Source organism: Oncorhynchus kisutch, linkage group LG11 (assembly GCF_002021735.2).
Source record: "Oncorhynchus kisutch isolate 150728-3 linkage group LG11, Okis_V2, whole genome shotgun sequence".
NCBI lineage: Eukaryota > Metazoa > Chordata > Actinopteri > Salmoniformes > Salmonidae > Oncorhynchus > Oncorhynchus kisutch.
Window position 1 is genome coordinate 40,280,613 of NC_034184.2, and position 15,488 is coordinate 40,296,100.

At 39.4% G+C, this 15,488-nt stretch overlaps 1 protein-coding gene across 1 annotated transcript; it reads left to right on the plus strand.

Moving 5' to 3' along the window:
- The first annotated feature begins 215 nt into the window (after window positions 1-215).
- Window positions 216-10,789, plus strand: LOC109899095 (ventral anterior homeobox 1-like). The gene is made up of 3 exons (XM_020494150.2): window positions 216-1,272; window positions 3,266-3,453; window positions 8,749-10,789. Exons 1-3 carry the CDS (start codon window positions 1,056-1,058, stop codon window positions 9,274-9,276), a joined length of 933 nt encoding a protein of 310 aa, XP_020349739.1. The 5' UTR covers window positions 216-1,055; the 3' UTR covers window positions 9,277-10,789.
- Window positions 10,790-15,488: the final 4,699 nt, after the last annotated feature.

Consider the following 15,488-nt stretch of genomic DNA (forward strand, 5'->3'; position numbering starts at 1 on the left):
ATGCAGCAGACTGCTTCTTATGAATGGTGGGGACACTGCATTAATGACTAGGACCTGTGGGCAGCTCTTCCTGCTGTTGTTCGTCGGGCTGAGTGACGTGGGACGACACAGGAAACTTTAACACAGTTCCTGTTAAGCAGAGCCAGGTGGTTTTTGTGAATCAGCTGTCGTGGAGAGTACAAATTCCAATCAGGGTGGATTCACTTTATTCTGTATCCTCTGTCTCTCCACCTCTGCTTTATTCTCTCTATCTCGGTCTCCCTCCCTCACTCTCTCTCTCTCTCTCTCTATCCTTCTCTTACTCCCACTCGCCTGTGAAAGTACTATATCGGCAAGAGCTCTATGTTGCAGAGGGACGATCATTGGCAAAAGACACAATAAATGCGATTAAAGTTAGCCATCGTGGCCAGACAACCAACACTGGAGAAACGTTGAAAATGGCTGGCCATGTTCCGGGGATCAAAGAATGAAGTGCCTGGGAACTTTTCTGGAAGTGTTGTACCCCTGTGATTGTGTCTGTGTGCTCAGGGAGGCTATTTTGCAAAGCGAGACCAATCATTTCTCTTGATTCCCTGACTGAGAGCTGGCTGACAGATGAGGACGGAGTGAGCGAACCCCTCTATTAGGACCTGATATATTTCCCAAACAATTTAGTGTATTCATGAGGCAATGCAAATGTGGAAGCAGCAAAATGACCGTAATCAATTGAAACAGCGAGCGTGTGTCGATCCATCACTCTGATTATTTGGAGATCATCTATCAGCCTGATGTGTATGTAACAAGGCGAGGTGGCATTAAATCGCTTTTAAGTTTCAGTGATAAGTCCATGATCATTGGGCAAGTGAGTTGGACAATGAAAATAGGGCACCTTGGCGGGTGAGGCAAGCGCTCCCCGAACATTAGGTAGGTGACTCTCTGGTCTAAAAGGTGCTGTTTTAAAACAAAGCCACACTGTTGAGACAACACAACGCGCAATACTCTCTGCAATCCCTTTTTTCATCTGACAAAGGAAAGAAAGTGGGGGAGGAAAAAAATATCGGAGAGGATAAGTGATTATGGAGGTCAGATACAACCAGGAGACAGAACCGGGGATGGGGCTGAAGAACGGACTAAAGGATGGGAAAGACAGCAAGGATTCCCAGGGAAACCTTTCCAAAACCTTCCTAAAGAATCAGCAGGAGTCCTTCTCACCATCTGGGATGGTGGAAAACTGTGAGAAGAACCGAGCGAGCACGGGGGACCCAGACTACTGCCGGAGAATACTGGTCAGAGGTGAGAGGATTTCTACTCATATGTTCTAATGCTGAAGCGTATGGGGTCTATTTACTCATTGCTTTATTTTATATGTACCCACAGGCAGAAATAGAGAAAGATAATTTTCTATGTGAGATATGCTGAATTTTTCAAAAAAACATTCTGAATTAGGAGTAAATACAAATATAAAAGTGTGAATAAAAACATAAATTTTGAGCATTTTGTATGTTCATATTTTCATGACTTATGTAACACTTGTGACATACTCCTTGTGACATACTCCTTGTGACATACTCCTTGTGACATGCTCCTTGTGACATGTTCTTTGTGTCAAAAATGATTCACAACAATTGTGTTTCTTCTGAAATTGAATTATAGGGCACACTTAAAGAATCATAGCAAACCTTTATTTAAGGTTTCTAAATACATTTGGTTTCTAAATTAAGAATGCATTTTACGCTGCTATATACTATACAATTTCTCCTTTTGAAAAACACTGTTTTTGAAAACAATATTCAGAGAAGCTTAAAAGAATATGATACATAGGTGTTCGCTGTCTTATTCAGATACAGATGTTGAATGACAGTACTAATGGACGTAAAATGTATTTGCTTATATCATCTTTAATTCAAGCTATTTCATATGTAGTTAATACAAATAAATGTGTTAATTCTTATGAGCGTCGTCTGGCCTCAGGGGTAAATTACCGCAGAATAAGCACACATCATTTATCTACTCTGTTTAACACAGTTGGTTAAACAGAGACTGTTTAAAAAATAGGAATAATCCTTGCTAATTGGTATAGAAATCATTTAACTAAATGAAAACTACATTCAAAGATAAATGGTCATACTTTTAGGTTGTCTTTTGCTGCTTTTAGATGAGAGAAATAATAATACTATATAAAAACTATTAAAAGTTCATTGAGAAATAACCTTTTCCTACTACATTTTCTCTCTTTTCTATTAAGTCAATAAAAGCTAATACAGATATGGAATTAATATCAAATCAAATTATTTAAATGTATATCCTTGAATTATTTTCCATTCACATGACAAAAAGTACAACTTTTTAACTACTGTACACATTCGATTTGGATTGTAGAAACCTAGAGGAAAAAACACGTTTGAGGTTAGTTGACTCATTTTAGGAGAGAGTTCTGATTGACATGATAAAATATGATCATTTAAAGTATTACAGCAATAAATGAGTTGGTAAAAGTAAATTATCACAATGAAATAAATGGATAATATCGCTGTATTTTGTAGATGTTATATTCTTTTTTTTTCAATCAACTTTCTTCTGTAAACGGCACTTTTCAAATGAATTAAAGACGGTTCTTTTTTTAAACTGGTTTCAGTGCACTAGAGGTTACCCGTAGTTAGTCTGCAAAGTACAGTAGTTGGTTGGGAAAATGTCAGTGTATCAACTGAAGTAATGCGTAGAACTGTGATTGACATTGTGCATTGTATGCATTCATATAAATACTGCACCATTTTCATGTGCGTACCTGGATGGTTCATTTTTCCATTTTGCAGACATTCTTAGTTATCAAAACATATTGGATTGTGTAATGTAATTAAATGGAGATGTACAGAGATCCTCAAGACCTAAGTCTTTCATTGAAGACAATCATCAATTTCATGGACAACAGTAGGCATACAGATATTACAAAAAGGATGAATGGTCATTCTGATGTGATTAAGTTCAGACTAAGAGATCACTTTATTGGTCAAAAATCTGACTTCCACTTTTAACCCAACCCCTCCAAAAGACACACATACACAGGTATTTGGAGAGGTGCAGGGGGGCTGTTAAGTGCTTTGCTCAAAGGCAGGTAATGGCTTCAAGGATTTCATACCAGCAACCCTCTGGTTGCCAGCTCACTTCCCGACAGACCGAGGATTCGAACTCTCTAACCACTAGGCTACCCGATGACCCACAAGTGTTTCTATAATTGAACATAGCTATCATTGATAAAGCTTCAATGGTCACTTGTTCCTTGTTGTAGATGCCAAAGGGTCTATACGAGAAATCATTCTGCCAAAGGGACTGGATTTGGACCGTCCCAAACGAACCCGGACCTCTTTCACCGCAGAGCAACTCTATCGTCTGGAGATGGAGTTCCAGAGGTGCCAGTATGTGGTTGGGAGGGAACGAACAGAGCTGGCCCGCCAGCTAAATCTATCTGAAACTCAGGTAATTCAAGCAATACACAATACATGTGCCTTTTTCCCCTCTGACCATGAGTAAATAAAAATGGCAAGTGCAATACTACATCTATGTTCTGTGCTATCATAGATCATATGTTATCGGATTGTTCAATGAAGTGCCTTTTGGGTAGTGTAATTTTGTCAATAATAATGATTTATTTCACCTAATTTTAACATTCTGTCATAAAAAACACATGCTCAACTTCATGAGACACACGGTTTCCCATCTCAAGAGGTTAAATTAAGAAAAATGAAAGTAAAAGTGTTGACCATAACAGGGTTAACAGTTTAATCTTAAATCAGCCGTAACTCCGATTGTGACAGGGAGCATGGAAGCTTGTTGTTTGCAACAGGGAGGGGCAATTTAATGCATGTGTAACAAAAAAATTGCCTATCTATCTATGGGTAGCATAGTTGACGTGTCATGCTTGACAGGCTCAGTTTTCCGCAACAAAACACCAGAATATTGCCTAAAAGAGTAGAACCAGCTCACCTGCTTTAACACTATGATTTGACAATTAGATGTTCAATGTTTTTAAAAATAAAATCACTATTATTGGAATATGGTTACATTTAGTTAGAGTGTAGATGTACACTCCGTGACCAACCTGCTTGTGGAACATCTCATTCCAAAATCATGGGCATTAATAATATGGAGTTGGTCCCCCCTTTACTGCTATAACAGCCTCCACTCTTCTGAGAAGGCTATCCACTAGATGTTGGAACATCAGAATTCTGCAGGGACTTGCTTACATTCAGCCATAACAACATTAGTGAGGTTGGGCACTGATGTTGGGCGATTAGGCTTGGCTCACAGTCAGTGTTCCAATTCAACCCAAAATTCAACCCAAAATGTATTCGATGGGTTTGAGGTCAAGTCTCTGTGCAGGCCAGTCAAGTTCTTCCACACCAATCTCGACAAACCATTTCTGTATGGACCTCGCATTGCGCACTGGGGCATTGTCATGCTGAAACAGGAAAGGGCCTTCCCCAAACTATTGCCACAAAGTTGGAAGCACGGAATCGTTTAGAAAGTCATTGTATGTTGCAGCATTATAATTTACATTCAGTGGAACTAAGGGGCTTAGCCCAAACCATGAAAAACAGCCCCAGACTAGTATTCCTCCTCCACCAAACTTTACTGTTGGCACTATGCATTCGGGTAGGTAGCATCTCCTGGCATCAGCCAAACCCAGATTAGTTTGTCGGACTGGTGAAGCGTGATTCATCACTCCAGAGAATGCATTGGCTTTACAGCACTCCTACCGATGCTTGGCATTGTGCACTGTGAACTTAGGTTTCCATGGCTGAGCAGCCGCACACAAGCCTATTTCATGAAGCTCCCGACGACCAGTCCTTGTGCTGACGTTGCTTCCAGAGGCAGTTTGGAACTCGGGTAGTGAGTGTTGAAACCGAGGACGGATTATTTTTATGCGCTACACGCTTTAGCACTCGGAGGTCCCGTTCTGTGACTTGTGTGACCTACCACTACGCGACTGAACCGTTGTTGCTCCTAGACGTTTCCAATTCACATTAACAGTACTTACAGTTGACCAGTGAAGCTCTAGCAGGGCAGAAATTTGATGATCTGACTTGTTGGAAATGTGGCATACAATGACAGTTCCACGTTGAATGTCACTGAGCTCTTCAGTAAGGCCAGTCTACTGCCAATGTTTGTCTATGGAGACAAGTGGCTGTATGCTTGATTTTATACACCTGTCAGCGACGGGTGTGGCTGAAATAACCGAATCCATCAGTTTGTAGGGGTGTCCACATACTTTTGTATATATAGTGTATGTGATACAACTGTTAAACGTTGTGTTTTATCAAAATCTACACACAATGACCCAAGGACATAAAAGGGACTCGTGGAACGACCCTTAGGTATTTTCAAATCTTATCTCAAATGTGAAAAATGTTGCTTTCCATATTGTCATCATACTTGTCATATCCCATCCCATTCCAATACAATCTATTTAATTGTTGCTATAACCCAGCTGACATTTTATTTAGCATACTGGTTAGCTAATTGTTTCTAACTAAAATCATTTAGAAGATAATAAAAAAATGTGGAAAACTGTTTCACTGATCACATAGCTCAAGCAATACTATTGTAAGGTAATGATCAAAACTCTAATAAAATATATTTTGTTGTATTTCGCTTAGTAAACTATGCAATCTCAGTCAATTCTATTGCCATGTTAGCCATATTTTCAGTTTTCTAGTCCACATGCCTTAGCTATGAGGTCAGGGAAAGGTCACGCTGCATACACTGCCGGTGAACTGTATTTGCCCTTATCTGCTCGCTCTCGACCAGAGAAACCAAACTTAGTTACCCTTCAATGTCTAATTCTCACTTCAGGGAAACCCTGCTCTCTGCTTCAGAGCTCAGGCCGACATATTTGCAGCACAATTTGATTTATTTGCAAGCTGGCTAATGGCATGGTCAGCCACATTTGCATATGTTTATTACGTATGTCATGAATGCTTGAATCGGGCCTAAACCAGCTTGACTTTGGACAGATGTTGGACTGGAGCATTATGCTCAGGTATTTTCTGTGAGTCACAACATAGTCACATGTTTCTCTCACACATTGCTGATCATCACAATAAATATTCATAATGATCTAGCATATACATACATAAAAAAAAGTTAAATACATTTTTTATGACCCATACATTTGATGCTTTTATTTTGTATGTAGCTACAGTATACAGTACATGTGGTTAACCATGTCAGCACACATTGAATTCAGAATTCTTTGGTGGTTTTCAATAGAGAATAATGGTACTTTAGACTTCACGCAGCTGTTAGGTCCCCATTCACGGGGAGGACAATAGGCTTGAATTTCTTAACGTCTTTTCACATGCAACATTAAATGTTCCACGCAGCCATGCTACTTGATTACTTTAAATCTTCAAATGTCTCGTTCATGCATTGATGAAGTGGGCTCTAATGACGGCATCATGAAATACAATTTTTGTTCCGAGGCACTCTTGGGGTGTTACATTAAGAAAGGGCAGCCATTTGCTGAAGTGTGCACACCTAATCACCTTTGTTTGGGTTGTTGGCTTTAGAGCCCCTCGTTGGACGTTGTTGAAAATGTATCCTCTCAGATAAAAGATGTTCACCAATTGTTATGGTTATCATAATGTAATTCCTTACTTACAGTGTGTAAAATAGATTTGCGATTAACCCACTAACCTTGTGAATTTACTGAGTTGTTTATCTACAACAACATGAGGGAAAACATACTATTCAGATGTGATTGAAGTTGCTGCCTATTGAGGAACTGTAGCTGGAGGCTCATTGATTGAGACACATTCACTCTAATTATGGTACATATGAAAGCAATCAGATTTGATTGCCACAGACTTGACAGAGGTGGGGAAAAACATGAAGAAATGCAACAAAAAAAACTAACTCCTGTTATCATTTTTTTAAGGAATTTATTATATAAAATGTATATTTATAAAACCCAAAGGGGAAAAGATAGTCATTCAACAATAAAAATAGACCAATCAGACGTGGAATAGAAACGCGTTTACTTTACTTTGTATTTACCTGACTAATTTATCTACTTGATTAGGAATACAATAGCCATGTTAATCTGTCATACACACTTTGTTATACCTCAGTCCTTGTTATACTTCAGACACATACATACATATAAACTCATCAGGGCCGGCCCCGGGCATAAGCGGCATAGGCGTTCAGGGTCTCAACTTAATCCGTTTCTCAATATACTGTTGAGAGTTAGAATAGTAGAATACACAAGGTGGAATTTTGAAATTTGGTTGTGCAGTTTTCAATTGTTATGTCAGTCACTGCCAGTCACTCAATATAGACATGTCAGCTAACTTAGAATTTTTAAAATCTAAACTTGAAGTAATTATGGTAAAAATACCGACCAGGCATGCAGGCCATGCAAGGCATGTGCTCCGGGGGCCCCTTGACCTCCAAGGGGCCCCCATTAATTTTGTAAGTCTTCCTCACTCAGATATCATTAATGGCATAAATCATGGCAAAATGTGTAGAATTGCAGGAAAGTAGCTTTAAAATAGGAAACATGTATCTCCACTCCATGGCAAAATTAGTAAAATTGCATGAAATTTGTTATAAAATTGCTAAATGTTTTCGCCACTCCATGGCAACTGCAACACTTTCTCTACGCCCCATGGCAACTGCAACACTTTCTCTACGCCCCATGGCAACTGCAACACTTTCTCTACGCCCCATGGCAACTGCAACACTTTCTCTACGCCCCATGGCAACTGCAACACTTTCTCTACGCCCCATGGCAACTGCAACACTTTCTCTACGCCCCATGGCAACTGCAACACTTTCTCTACACCCCATGGCAACTGCAACACTTTCTCTACGCCCCATGGCAAAATATGTAGAAATGCAGGAAATTAACAAGAATATGTTAATACGTTTTTTTTCTCACCGACGTATTATTATTTGTATTATTATTATAGCGGGATCACTAACAAGTTTTCCAGCAAGGGCCCCCAAACCAAATCTTGCCTAGGGCCCCCAAAAGGCTAGGGCCGGCCCTTATACTCATTACTATCTGACCCTGCTTTTGTTGCTTTCATGTCCTTTAGTTCATGAATTATTTAATATACTAAAGATTTTAAAGGTCATGGAAATACATTTGATTAATTTCTTACTACTTTATCTTACATTCTGCATTTTACCAGGAGAAAAATATGTTATTGAGTTATTCATGCCTCCTGTGACATATTTTTCTTTACGGAAAGTTTAATTCAAGTTTAGACCCCAAACAAAGTACTGTGTAGTGTATGCTCATACCTACTATGAAAAAATACAAATTATGTGTGACTCTGATAGCATCCATTAATGTGACATTGATACATAAATATTTATACGGCATTAGGTTGTGATTTCATCCGTATTTCTGTAAATTAGCTACTAAATCTGTCAAGGGGTGGTAGCTGGGCCCCCTGGTCTCATTCCCTGATCATGCTACCAATTTTATTACTATCACAATTCAAATCATGTGGCCATCAAAGTGTGACCTATACTGAGACCACAGGGGAATTCGGAATTATTCACAACAATCCAAATCATTGTCATTTTCTGAAAAAATTGGTGTTGCAATAAATGCCTACAGAGATGATAAAATATACATACATACATACATGATAAATATACATTATCCCAAGTAGGTTCATTTGGAAAATAGGCCCTATTTTGCTTAAGGTCTCTAATGCTTATTTTCTGTCTGAATTTGGTTTTATGTCCTCCCTCAAGGTTAAAGTTTGGTTCCAGAACCGACGCACAAAGCAGAAGAAGGACCAGGGCAAAGATTCAGAGCTGCGCTCGGTGGTGTCGGAGACAGCAGCCACCTGCAGTGTATTAAGACTCCTAGAGCAGGGCCGGCTCCTCACGCCGCCAGGTCTGCCGGGGCTCCTGCAGCACTGTGGCAACGGCACCTTGAGTGTCGCCCTGCGAGGGCCCTCCATGGGCATGGCCAGCAATGGAAGCAGCAGCAGCAGCAGTGGTGCCAGCTCAGGGACGGCCGGGGGCAGTCCCCCTCTGCCCATAGTGACCAGTTCAGGGACGGTAGCAGGCCTCCAGAGCTCCCCGTCAGCTCATGGCCTGTTCAGCTTCCCCATGCCCTCTCTGCTGGGAAGCGTGGCCACCCGCATGTCCTCCAACCCGCTTTCTATGGCCGGGAACCTACAGGAACTGTCTGCCCGCTACCTGAGCTCTTCTGCTTTTGAACCTTACTCACGGACCAATGGCAAGGAGAGTATGGACAAAAACATTTTCGAATGATGTTTTTGATTCGTTTCATTGCTCTCCTTGCTTTTTATTACCTTGGTTTTGTTTGTTTCGCCCTCTTCTGTCCTGTTTGTGTTGTGGTTGTCGTTCACGTGAATCCAATTGAGCATCTGATGCCTCTCGGAGGGAGGAAAACAAAGACATACATTTCATTCTTATAAGAACAGGGTGATTGTTTTTAAGCTTTTGCACTAAATTAAAGTTTCATCTCCATGTTGTGAATTTCAATACAAGTACTCAGAGAAACAAATATCCATGAGATTGCAAAGGGGCAGCATTGCATTTTCTTTGCCACATTTTCTCACATTTATTTTGCCGCAATAGTAATCACAAAAAGAGCCACAGAAATGAGTCTGTTTATGTTTTGGTAACACATCACACATGTTTAGCTGCTGGAGGTAATTGGCACATTACACACAAAGCTTTTCAGTGATTGGCCATGGGTGTAACATGATGGTACCTTTTTGATTTTGTGTTTTATTATTTGATTGTTTTGGTTAGACAGTGTCACAGTGTTTCGAAGTAGAGAGTTATCAAGCATTACAGCTTGCGGAGTTCAGGTTCAGGACTGTCAGTTCAGGATGGCATGGTGAACTTGGAGTTCGGCCCTTGTCAAACATGACATTTCAGTTTACGGAAATATCACAGGTCTCTTTTTCCATTTGCAGATACTCATGAGGAACACAGGCATTTAACATACAAATGCATTTACATATGCAGATGTTTTGCAATATGAAACTACAATAACAGTATTTTATACCAGTTTGTATTTGTTTTTATGTTTGGGCCAAAACAAACTAAAGAAAAATGTTGTCATACAGTATGATAGTTCAATTGTTCTGTGTTAGTTGTTTTATAAATGGGTTTGTGAGGGTTTTCCCAATATGATTTTAAACACAGTCTACATTTGTGACTTTTATGTCTTAAAGCTGCAGTATTCCACTTTTTCGTCTGTGATTTTAAGAATACTGGAGTGGTAGTCCAGATTTCCATGTAAGAGTTGGAGAAAAGCTTGGAAGTGTGGGGTTGGACAAAGGGAGGATGGAGGAAAGGGTTCTGGAAAAGCTTTTGAACTACAGTAAGCAGCTTGCATAGTTGGATATACAGAATTGAACTTGATGCTACATGATTGAAAACAGTGCAGAAGGTTTTGCAATCTTTTAAGACCTTTTCCCGTGTGAAATGTTTTAAGATCAGTCACCCTGGCGGGAGGTTTAGTAGGAAAGGAGCATGAGGTGAGTGAAATTACTGTAGTACAAAAGAAAGAAAAATGAGAATTGTACCTAAAATTGTTATTTTATTGTAAATTATTAATGTCTGTAATTAATAGATGATTAGTATGTATATCTGAAAAATGATGAATGAATTAATGAATGAATGTAAGGGAGGAGGTGATAAATCAATCAAAGCTCTTTGGTGCTGTTGTTGTGAAATAACTTGAACTTTGTGACATGTGTGGTAAGAGTGTGGATACATATTATATACAGTATATATGCCTACCAAAAAAGCCACGTGTGTTTTTTTTTTCTTTCATACATTCATCATGATGATAATCCAGTTATGATTAAAAAAAAGGCCATGTTGTACCTTCATTGACAATGGGTTCGAATAGCAGTTTACTTAAAAAAAAAAAATGTATTCAAATGAAGTGTTATGCCCTATGGAGAGGACCTTTGTCTGTATTATTCTAGGTAGCAACTGAAAGGTTGCAAGATCGAATCCCCGAGCTGACAAGGTAAAAATCTGTCGTTCTGCCCCTGAACAAGGCAGTTAACCCACTGTTCCTAGGCCGTCATTGAAAATAAGAATTTGTTCTTAACTGACTTGCCTAGTTAAATAAAGGTAAAAAATAAAAAATAATAATAACCAGGGTCGTGTTAAATAGTAGCATGCGTGTTTGAGGGGAGTGTTTTTGTTTTGCTATCTTACTCTAACCCTAACATAAACCCTAACCATAACCTCTAGCTCATGGGAAAAATGTACCCACATTCAAAAATGTGATTGAGGCAGCGAAGGAGGCTAGGGAAGTGATATTGAAAATATGGTTTGACTCACCTCTATAAGGTTTCGGTACTAGATGGGCTTCTTTGACAAATGACAATTGTTAATTAAGAGAGTTACTGTATAGAACTGTCAAAATGGACACTGGAAAAACTTTGTCTGGAAGCCAAGCTATGCAGCGAAAATGACCTTTGCAATGTCTGTACTTAAGAACCCTTGGAGGCCATTTCAATAGTAGTGTTTTCTATGGAATAGGAAAAAATCCCACTCTGGCCTATGAAAAGAATTGAGTTAAACCATTCAAAGCACAAAGAAAAATGTCACACAAGGAGGGGAATTGTCTCTTGAAAAAGCAGTTGCAGTGGTCAAAACCATGGAAGTCTGGGCACAAATAAAATTGGGGATGAATGTGATGATCGCAACAATAAAGGTCATACAGGGTTTCCAAACAAATAAGCACACAGCCCACCATGTGGATTAATGGCATAATGCTCCTGGAATGGCTACCACTCTACCCTACTATATGTCCATCAAAGTGTACGACTGTGTGTCGCACAGCTTAATGTTTGAGTCTATGGAAATAACATAAAAATATGATTGTATAAGAAATACAATATAAGAAATGTATTAGTGTTAGCCAAGTTCATTAAGTTGCACTTGGTACACACTGGTGTCAAACTGTCATATATTCAAAAATTCTATGGGCCTCTTTTGTCAAATCAACAATTTAAATATGGACCAGTACAAAGAGCATGGATACAAAATTACATGGAATTTCTACCAGTGATTCATAAATGAAGAGGAAATAATCCAATATGGCGGAAGTTCTGGTTCCACTTTGGACATTTACACTGAACAAAAATGTAAACTCAACATGTAATAGTTTTTGGGATTTGAATGAGTTACAGTTCATATAAGGAAATCAGTCAATTGAAATAGATTAATTAGGCCCTAATCTAAGGATTTCATATCTGTTGGTCACAGATACCTTAAAAAAAGGTAGGGGCGTGGATCAGAAAACCAGTCAGTATTTGCTGTGACCACCATTTGCCTTATGCAGCGCCTGTAGAATTTTGTCCCACTCCTCTTCCATGGCTGTTACGAAGTTGCTGGATATTGGTGGGAACTGGAACATGCTGTTGTACACGTTGATACAGAGCATCCCAAACATGATCAATAGGTGACATGGCTGGTGAGTATGCAGGCCATGGAAGAACTGGGACATTTTCAGTTTCCAGGAATTGTGTACAGATCCTTACGGCATGGGGCTGTGCATTATCATGCTGAAACATGAGGTGATGGTGGTGGATGAATGGCTCAACAATGGGTCTCAGGATCGCATGGTATCTCTGTGCATTCAAATCGATAAAATGCAATTGTGTTCGTTGTCCATAGCTTTTGACTGCCCATACCATTATCACACTGCCACCATGGGGCTTTCTGTTCACAACGTTGACATCAGCAAATCGTTCATCCACTCATCCACGGTCAGCAGTTCTGAGGTCGGTTGGACGTACTGCCAAATTCTCTAAAACAATGTCGGAGGCGGCTTATGGTAGAGAAATTAACATTAAATGATCTGGCAACTGGTGGACATTCCTGCAGTCAGCATGCCAATTGCTTGCTCCCTCAAAACTTGAGACATCTGTGGCATTGTGTTGTCTGACAGAACTGCACATTTTAGAGCTGTCTTTTATTGTCCCCAGGACAAGGTGCACTTGTGCAATGATCATGCTATTTAATCAGCTTCTTGATATGCTACACCTGTCAGTTGGATGGATTACCTTGGCAAATGAGAAATGCTCACTAACAGGGATGTAAATAAGCTTATTGTGCACATGGAACATTTCTGGGATATTTTATTTCAGCTCTTGAAACATGGGACCAACACTTTACATGTTGCATTTCTATTTTTTGTTCAGTATATTTCCCTGTGTCCAGAGGGAATTTGATGACATTTTTTTATGTATTAAAATGAGCATTCTAGCCGTGGTGTTACCGTGCAATATTTCCGACAAGGAAATCTAATGATACGAGAACAGTCTATGTTCATTTAGATATTTGAACTTGGAGTGCTGATGCTGAAACTCCTATTAAGTCTGGCAGGGCCATGCACAGACCTTTTGGGGGACATAAAAGTGCACCCCACCAAAATAAATCCCACAAGCGCAGCCACAGACTTGTTACAAAAAGATGGGAAAGCAGCACAATCTGTGCTGTTGAACAATTGAATTTATTCCAGTTCAAAATGAGTAAAGTATTTTGAACTGGAATAAATTCTGCACTTATTAACCATTAACACAATTACAGTCAAAATAGAATTATGTAGGAAATAATGTAGCCTGCCATTACTATATCTAACCAAACTCCATTTGGTGACACTATCATGTATCCCAGTGGTTTTCTAACATATTTGACCCAAACCCCCCAAAAAGGAGTGATATAAAAACTTGTGACATCCACGCAAGCACATGCAGGTGTGCACACACGAAGATGTGTGCACGATCGCTGCGCAAATGTAACTTGTCATTACAGCCATAAACGTCATGCATTTTCAAAACGCAAAGACAGGCTACAGAAATAAATAGCATTTTACACCTGCATTTGGAGTCTTTCATGTTATCAGCCATTATCAAGTAAGGATATAGGCTATCATGTCACTTCTCTGGAGTCCGGAGCAATACTTATGCAGACCACGTGCCTTTTTGTCCACAGTCTCCATAGTGCCATTTTCGGTGGTGGTAATTTACCCATTTTGGAGATTTTTTTGTTGTTGCCGTTGTTCTTGTTCTGAACCCACTGACCACAAGTTGTCGTTAACTTCTCATCTATACTTCAGAACCAAAAAGTGCCGCTCTTCTTGATTGTTGACCAATGACCATTCATCAGCAGTTGCACCAGTGGCGATTTAAGCATGTAAATCTTGGAGGGGCAAACAATTTTTTTTATGTGCATGCCAGCAAAGCCATTACACAACACATTAATTGCACTATAACCGTGACAAACGGTGCCCACAAACTGTTAGGGCCTACATAAAGCTGTACCAACAGCAGAGCTTTCCTTTCAGCACCATGGAGTGAATCCTTACCACCGCTACACCTGGCTATAAGCAGAGTCTTGTCTGGCAGCGAAACAGATCATTCAGCCTCATTTACTGCCTTTTTAAAAACATAGCTGATATACCTGACTTGCTTTAACAAATGTACAGTAGTTACTACTCACTCCTTGTGGATTTGTGTAAGTCGATAAGAACCGCATTCTCCTTCAGTAATAACAAACGCCCAAATTAGTTTTGACTTTTGAACCATACACAAACATTATTACATTTATGTGCAGTAAATTCATATGTTTATGTTTATTCTTATATCATTAACACTTAACTCTAAGTATAAGCAAGTGCAAGCAAACGAGCTACGACGAGGTAGGCCTTTTTGTTCAGCGCTTTCAAAATGGACACCGACAGAAATTCAGATTGATGTTAGTTCAGATAAATTCAGCAAGATGTTGAGGCCTTAACTCTTCTTTCAGTCACCACAGAGAGAGAGAGAGAGAGAGAGAGACAGAGACAGAGACTCAGTTAGCCTACCATTTGAAGTATTTTATTAGGCCTATGTGGTCTTAAAAGGAAGGAAAATAAAATCATGAGGATCCACTTGCGCACTGCGCAAAAAAAACAACTTGCAATATCAACTGGAATTACATCAGTCTATTAGTGAACTTTTTGTTGAAAACAAATAATTTAATAGTAAGAGACTGTCACGGGCAAACATGGTTACAGACCCAACAACATTATATAGTATCTCCTCCTTGTCAAGAAAAGAACATGAGCTAATTATATTACACAAAGTATAAGCAGACAAAGAAAGTACTTATAATATTAAATTATTTCTCTAAAACAGGCTACAGGCTACATGTGCACCTCCAAGTCAGAACAGTAGGTTAAGTTCTGAGGGGGAAAGGGACCAAATTATTAGGATGAGGCACATGGAGTACTAACAGCTTACTACACAACATACACTTAGTATTACTTTCTTAGCTACAGTATACATATCTCCCTGGCATATTACATTTATGCAGCAGCAAATAATACATTTTTGGACTCACCATTGTTGTGGTGCTGTGCTCACTTGAACAGGAAGGTGGTGCGGCGATCCTTCTTGTGGGCAAATTTTGTCATCAAAGTCTGGCATTCTCTAGATTTATAG

What these genes read in the sequence shown, in the direction of transcription:
- LOC109899095 (XM_020494150.2), top strand. Translation starts at nt 1,056, where the DNA reads ATGGAGGTCAGATACAACCAGGAGACAGAACCGGGGATGGGGCTGAAG. An exon ending in CCGGAGAATACTGGTCAGAG is followed by an intron (nt 1,273 to 3,265) that starts GTGAGAGGATTT and finishes TCCTTGTTGTAG; the next exon opens with ATGCCAAAGGGTCTATACGA. An exon ending in TAAATCTATCTGAAACTCAG is followed by an intron (nt 3,454 to 8,748) that starts GTAATTCAAGCA and finishes TCCTCCCTCAAG; the next exon opens with GTTAAAGTTTGGTTCCAGAA.